This window comes from Pezoporus flaviventris, unplaced genomic scaffold, assembly GCF_033815535.1.
Source record: "Pezoporus flaviventris isolate CSIRO_AGI_PZ_B2104156 unplaced genomic scaffold, CSIRO_AGI_Pfla_v1 ptg000078l, whole genome shotgun sequence".
NCBI lineage: Eukaryota > Metazoa > Chordata > Aves > Psittaciformes > Psittacidae > Pezoporus > Pezoporus flaviventris.
In genome coordinates, this window is record NW_026892626.1 from 2,147,315 (window position 1) to 2,154,399 (window position 7,085).

Below are 7,085 nucleotides of genomic sequence, written 5' to 3' on the forward strand. Positions count from 1 at the left end.
AGCTTATGAGGTGTAACCTTGGCCAGCTGCCAAGCCAAGAAAACAGGAGCCTCCAGTGTGAACTGCAGTAGCCTATAGGCAGGGATGGATCTCACATGGGGAAGAACTCCCAAGATGGGAATTTTGGTTTAGTGGTGGCCTTGGCAGTGCTGGGGAATGGTTGGATTTGATGATCTTAAAGGTTTTTTCCAACCTGGTTGGTTCTATGATTCTATGACTGAACCAAAATGACCTTTTCTTTACCGAAACACACACTGCAAGCTGGGCTCCTGCAAGGCACAGTGCCACATGGAAACAATATGAAACCCTTTGCAGACTCCTACAAAGCATCTCTATTTTAACGTGTTAAAACACAGAAGCCACAAGATCTAAAAAGTCCCCTGATTTCTAATTCACCACCATAACAGCAGAAGACTCATGCACAAACATAAGCTTGGACCCATCTGTTTTGGGGTCATTTTCCCTATCGAGCAGTACATTCAACTCCTTTCATACCTCCAAAGTTAATACCCTGGGCATGGGATTACAGATCAGCTCCCCAAACCATCCGAGCTACTGACCCACTTGGTGCTGCAGCCTCCAAAGCCAATAATCATTCTCAGCTTCAGGATGGGATCTGGTAAGAGCCTCTGGAATTAAAAGAGACAGAGCTGTTGTATGTAGAGCTGGACTGAGGTCCTCCACCCTCCATCCCCATTGCTGGTTTCTCTCTAAAGCACAGGGGTTCTTTCCTGCTAAAGGGTATGGCTTTACAGTATTTAGCCTGGCAGAAGCCAAATCTGTCGGCAAGAGCTGGGATTTCCAGTGTTAAGCAGCAATCCCACCCAGGCTTGGTTACAGACAGCCCTTGCAGTGTCCCGGTGATGCCCAGAGCCAGTGGTTGCTGGGGGAAGCACCAGACCTACCCTGCAGGCAGCAGCTCTCCTACTGGGCAGCACACCTGGTCCAGGGCCCTTCCTGCATGTGCTCTGAGCAAATCAATACACACACATTATTAGCTCAAGATGAGTGGATTTGAACACAGGGTCCCTCCTTCAAGGTGAGGAAGTGGAAAGGAGAAAAATAACACCAGCAAAAGGGATTAACTGAAACTCCATCCGGAAGCCTGTGCTCCCTCTGCTGCTTCAGCATCAGCAGTAAGCATCCCAAAGGCACCCTTGGGCTGCTGTGACTGCTCAGTGCTTCACCCACCTCCTCTGAGCCAGCATGAACAGCTCGGGTGGCTTGTTTGCTCCTCTGGTGAGCGTACACGTGGATGCCTCCGTCGCCCACTGTTGGAGACTGGCCAGTGTCCTCCACATTGCGTGACTTCTGATTCTTCTCCAGCTCCTGGTCTCCAGCTGGCATAGCTCTCGGAGGCCTGGAGGCTGTCAGTTGAACCTCAGGAATGCTCTTTGGAACGACAGGACAGTGGTGTGGCATCTGAGAAAGAGCAAAGCCTCAGAGTGAGATCAGCCCTCCTTGAGTACCTTCCACCCTCTGCAAAGGCAGAGACGAGGGCACCCACATGTCTCCCAAATGACTCTTCACAGCCATACACAAAGCAGCATGGAGGCAGAGTATCCCTGTGGGTACCCAGCCTGGCCAGGTATGTTAACCAACCGCTCTCCCTGTGCTCCTAATATTGTCTATACACAGTTCATCTCCTCCAGACAGCAAATCAGAGCCCCATAAGAGATCCAGCCCAGAAAAGACTCAAAGAGCTGCTCTCCACTGAGCAGAGGCTAAAAGCACCAGCTCGGCACATCCCAGTTCAGAGCAGCAATGTGGTCACACTCCTCATTTTCTCCCTCTCCACAGTGTGAGAAGGATGGCTTCTCCCCATCTTTCTCCAAAAGCCCGCCATCATGCTGTCTGGCGAGCCAGCTGAGTAGCAGCTCCTCATCACCAGTGGAGAATGGGAAATCAGGGGTGAGGGCAGCTGCTGTGGTCCCAGCAGTTCAGACTCTACACACTATTCTGCCCCAAAGGACACCTGATCGGGATCTTTAGCCCCCAGCCCTCATTTCTTATCTATAATTTGAAGACACAACTATTTGCTGCCTCAGCTGAGATGTGGAGGAGCTGTCTGGAGATTGTGAGGTACTTGGCATTGAGCTCAGCTCTGCTCTGTGCTGGCCCACACTGAGCCACCCCATCAGTAACTGCAGGGCTGCAGTCAACAGACTGTGCCCAGACTGGGGTCAGATCGGCCACAGGCAAGAAGCAGCTTCTTAAATAAAGGCCCTCAAAGAGAAGATGTGGTGAAAAACATGGGAGGCAGAAGGGAAGAAGTTTCAGCCTCCTCCCTGAGGCACTTACAGCTTTGGGACTGGTTATCTGCTGGATGAGGGACAGTCGGTCACGGACTGCACTGGTGAGAGCCACTGGCTGCTGCTGGATGGGATCCTCTGGGGCTTGGCCACCTGAGTGACACGAGGAGGAGGTTGGGGTCCCTGGGAAACCCAAAGCATCTAACCAAAGCATCCAACCCTGGCTGCCATCCCCAGCATTCTCACCTGCCACAGGGCCGGGACAGCTCTTCTGGATGGAGTCCTTTGGCATCTTGGACCCCTCGGATGGGAATCTGAGCAAAATCAGAGGAAGACACCATGTCACTGGGACATTGCACTGGCACCAAGGAATACCACTTGGCAACTCATGGCCTGACACAGAAGCCTTTTCATGTGTCCTGTTAAGATTTCCCCTTTTGCCCCACCCACCCTAAATAAAGCATGTCCTGGGTCTCATCTACAGCATCACATTCCAGGGGTTAACTTGGCATTGCACACTTTAAGTAATGTCGCTAATGTGATGACTGTGATGAGCTGAGTTTATGACCAACAGGATTCTCTGGCAAAAACCTCATAGAATCATGGAATGGTTTGGGCAGGGACAACTTCCACTAGACTGGGTGGGAAGGGACCTTAATATCACCAAGTTCCAACCCCCTGCCATGGGCAGGGACACCTTCCACTAGACCAGGTTGCTCCAAGCCCCGTCCAACCTGGCCTCCTGGCCTTGAACACTGCCAGGGATGGGGCAGCCACAGCTTCTCTGGGCACCCTGTGCCAGCATCTCAGCAGCCTCACAGGGAAGAGCTTCTGCTTAAGAGCTCATCTCAGTCTCCCCTCTGTCAGGTTAAAGCCATTCCCCCTTGGCCTGTCCCTACAGGCCCTTGTCCAAAGCCCCTCTCCAGGTTTCTTGTAGCCCCTTTAGGCACTGGGAGCTGCTCTAAGGTCTCCCCTCCACGCAGCTTCTCTTTCCAGGCTGAACCAGCCCAGCTCTCTCAGCCTGGCTCCAGAGCAGAGCTGCTCCAACCCTTGCAGCATCTCCGTGGCCTCCTCTGGACTCCCTCCAACAGCTCCACATCCCTCTCGTGTTCTTGCCCCAGAGCTGCATCAGGACTGCAGGGAGGTCTCACCAGATAGAATGGAGTGCTGTGCTCCCACACCACCAACAGGAACCCAGCATAGGAGCTGAGGGATGTACTTTTACATCTGCCCCCCAACAAGGTGTTACATGGGAGCCATCCCAACAAGAGGTCACTGACAGAGAGGACTGGTGTTAACTCTGGACACTGGAGTCCTCTACGGCCTTTTTCCTGCCCCAAAACATCACCTATCAGCATTAAGCTTAGACCAGGCTAAATGTGTTAACAACACCTAAATGCTGGACTTAGGGTGATGGCAATGTCTCCACTGAGCCCCACGTTTGTCTGGATCTGTCATTCCTTAAGCAGTGTTATCTAAATACCTTTCCTAGAGGTCTTGGAGCTGTAGTGGGGTCAGTGCAGCCAGGAGCAGCCGTACCTGATGTAGTCGTAGAGGTCGTGCCACTTCTCGCCCTTTGGCACAGGGAATGCCATTTCCCGTGGCATGGGCACTACCCCGTGGCATGCCAGCTCGGCTTGACGGGCCTCGGAGAATGTCACGCCTGGAGGCAGAGGACAGAAAGAGGGTCAGGTCTCCAAGGGCTGTGGAGCTGCAATCATGTTTCCAGTGAAAGGGCTCAAACTGCTTCTGTCTTTGAGAACACCTGAAAAGCAAAGAGTACAAGCCCGAGGTGCGCAAGTATTCCAGGGGACGTCCCAGAGGACAAACCCATGACTTGGCACAGGTTGTCCAGAGAAGCTGTGGCTGCCCCATCCCTGGCAGTGTTCAAGGCCAGGTTGGATGGGGCTTGGAGCAACCTGGTCTAGTGGAAGGTGTCCCTGCCCGTGGCAGGGGCCCGTGGCAGGGGAGTGGAACTGAATGAGCTTTAAGGTCCTTTCCAACCCAAACCAGTCTGGGATTGTATCTCCCAGGCCCGAGATTCCCCAGATTCTCTATTCAGTGATTCAGCAATTTCACGTGATTTGTGTTAAGGCTCTTTTCTCATTTGCTTGTCTTGTCTCCTTCATATGTTTGTAAATTTGTGCAAGTCTCCAGACAGAACAAGTTTCACGAATCCAAAAGCAGCACCTGCAACATCCTGGAACTCCACTGATGGCGTCAGTTAGTTCGGGCAGATTACCAGTGCAAATAAAGAAAGGCAAAACCAAAAGTTTTGACTGAAGTATCTCTGCCACACTGAGCAGGGGTATCAAAAAACTAGGTTGGAAGATTTCTGAGACAAAAGAACCCACAGGCTCTTCTAGCAGATAAAAGCACAGGCCTTGGGGAAGTGAAGCTTGGGAACACCTTGATTGTTTACCTCTGAAAAAGAAGTCTAACTTTAGTAAGATATTTAACTTTGCCCTTACTGTTCACTTCTACAGCTGGAAAACAAGACGACACTTTCCTCTGGAGGCTGGGAGATTTTATTCACCAGCACACATAGAAACTTAACGTCAGACCAAGTATTTTGCCCTTTCTGCTTCCTACCATAATGGCAGCTAAGTGCTCCTCCAGGGCTAAGCCTGTCAGCACCACGCTGCAGAAGCCAGTATGACCCAGGGTTCCATCCAGACTGGGCTGAGGTCACAGGAGAAATGAGAGGCCACGCTGAGCTCCTCACCTGGGTCAAACACCAAGTCGCTGGTGCAGAGGGTTTTCACCAGCAGGCTGCAGCAGAGCTTGATGCTCTTGAGGTGGCTGTAGTGACGGTTGAGGTAGAGGGAGAGGATGGAGTGAAGGTCGAGCATGAGACAGGTCCAGCGCACGTCAGTGGGGGCATCTCCCACCAGCTCTGGGGAAGAGAGTGGTAAGTGGTGAAAGGGAAGAAGATGCTATAGACCTTGGGCTTCACAGAACATAGATGCAAGATTAACATGGTTAAGTGGTACTATTCACCAGGGATGACTCCCACAAGGCTTGGCTTGCCTGCGCCAAGATGGGAAGTGGGAAAATATGCCCCGTAATTCATTGCTGCAAAGCAGGGACATCCCTCCTGGGAGCCACAGCTCTGACCCCCATCTGCTGAGGGTCTCCTGCTCTTCACTCTCCTCGAATACATCAAGTCCACTTCCAAACTCAATGAATTTGGTATTGCGCACCATGAGCAGCAGCACAAATCCTCCTCACCATGCCTGGGTGCCCTGGCCGAGCCCTCAGCAGCTCCACAGACGAAGGGGAACTGCAGCCAGGTGGCCGTGGATTTGAATTCCTTGAAGAGGCTGGAGAAGGAGATGCGAACCACTTGCTTTTCCTGAGGTGACAGACACAGACACAGCTTTAGTCACCCTGGTGGCTTCAGCAGGAATATGCTGCAGGGGAGAAGGTGAGTGATCCTATCTGCTGTCCCTTCCTTGTCTCCTGTCACCAGCAGAGATGCCACGAGGATGGAAACCATTTCCAGTCCAGAATAAAACACCAGTGACAACAAAGATCGGCCAGGTTTTTCCCCCCAAGACCACCAGTACCACACCTCAACCCTTCCGTTAGCCACAACACCCATGATGGCAGTTTAACAAGGCTGCTCAGTGTCCTACCTTGGTGGTGACATCCAGGTGGACAACAAAGTGCTTGCAAGGCACAGGCCTGAAGAGCAGGTAGAGGTAGCGCCCGGTCAGCCCCAGTGACTGTGTCCCAGTGCGGGGCAGCTGCAGGTAGCTGCTGCCGGGTATGGAGCCTCGGATCCGGTACACAGTTCCCTTCAGCCTTGCGTCCTGCCCAAACCACAGGGCAATGGGGGGTCAGCGGTGCCCACTGCAGCCAGTCCCCCAGCGCCCTGGTGCCAGTGTCCCCGGTGTTACCGTGAAGGTGGCCACGTCCCCCTCCCTGGCGGAGCGCTTCCACTCCTCCACACGGAAGTGCTTGAAGATGTTCAGGTATGGCCGCTGCCAGGCTGCCGGTACCACAAACAGTGGCGGAACGGTGTCCCCCGCACCGCAGACCCCATTGCTGTCCCTGTGTCCCAAGGTTCCCCATCCTGCTGGCACCCAGTCATCTCCATGTCCCGAGTATACCCAGCCCCGGTGTCACCCTTGTGCCCCGAGCCTGGTGACAGACCTGCTACCAGCCCCATTACCCTCATGCTCTGGGTCCCTCCATCCCCAGTGATGGCCCCATTACCTCTACACCCCAAGTGGCCCCTAGCCCCAGTGTCACCACCCTGCCTCTAGCCCAGTGCCAGATCTGGTAACCCCCGAGCTCTGAGTTCTCCCAGCCCAGTGACACCCCGTTACTCTCGTGCTCTGAAACCCCATGCCCCAGTGGCATCCCTGTTATCTGCGCGCCCGGAGCCCCACATGATCCGAAACGCGCCCCTCCCAACCCCGGTGACGCCGCCGGTATCTCCGTGCTCCGAGTGTCTCCCCCCGCCCAGACCCAGTGTCGCAGTCATGCCTGGTGACTCCCCCCTGGTTACGCCCATGCTCCGAGCCCCCAGCCCTGGTGGCACCCCCGGTATGTCCGCATCCGGAGCCCCCCATGACGCGAGTCTCCCTTTTACCCCCGTGACTCTCCCGCTACCCCCGCGCTCCGCTGTCGCGCCAACCCCGGTGTAACCCCGACCCCGGTGACACTCCCGTTACCATCGTGCTCCGAGGGCTCCCCCCAGGGTACCCCCGGCCGCTCGTTACCCCTCGGTACCCACACTCCCCCCGCCGCTACCTGCCGCCATAGCGCGCGCCGCCGGCTCAACCGTCCCGCGTGCTCGCCGCCAATCCGCGCCCGCCGCCCGGC

At 54.6% G+C, this 7,085-nt stretch overlaps 1 protein-coding gene across 1 annotated transcript in view; it reads right to left on the minus strand.

Moving 5' to 3' along the window:
• WDR90 (WD repeat domain 90) overlaps window positions 1-7,054 on the minus strand; it is a 36,932-nt gene extending 29,878 nt beyond the window's left edge. Inside the window, exons 1-11 of the mRNA XM_061473709.1 lie at window positions 7,014-7,054; window positions 6,155-6,333; window positions 5,891-6,067; window positions 5,484-5,607; window positions 4,978-5,148; window positions 3,792-3,915; window positions 2,499-2,566; window positions 2,302-2,405; window positions 1,192-1,422; window positions 906-968; window positions 561-629 (exon numbers count right to left, since the gene is read on the minus strand). Of these exons, the coding sequence (XP_061329693.1) occupies window positions 561-629; window positions 906-968; window positions 1,192-1,422; window positions 2,302-2,405; window positions 2,499-2,566; window positions 3,792-3,915; window positions 4,978-5,148; window positions 5,484-5,607; window positions 5,891-6,067; window positions 6,155-6,333; window positions 7,014-7,023 (1,320 nt within the window). The 5' untranslated portion in view covers window positions 7,024-7,054. The remainder of the gene's footprint in view (window positions 1-560; window positions 630-905; window positions 969-1,191; window positions 1,423-2,301; window positions 2,406-2,498; window positions 2,567-3,791; window positions 3,916-4,977; window positions 5,149-5,483; window positions 5,608-5,890; window positions 6,068-6,154; window positions 6,334-7,013) is intronic.
• Between the last annotated feature and the right edge of the window lie 31 nt (window positions 7,055-7,085).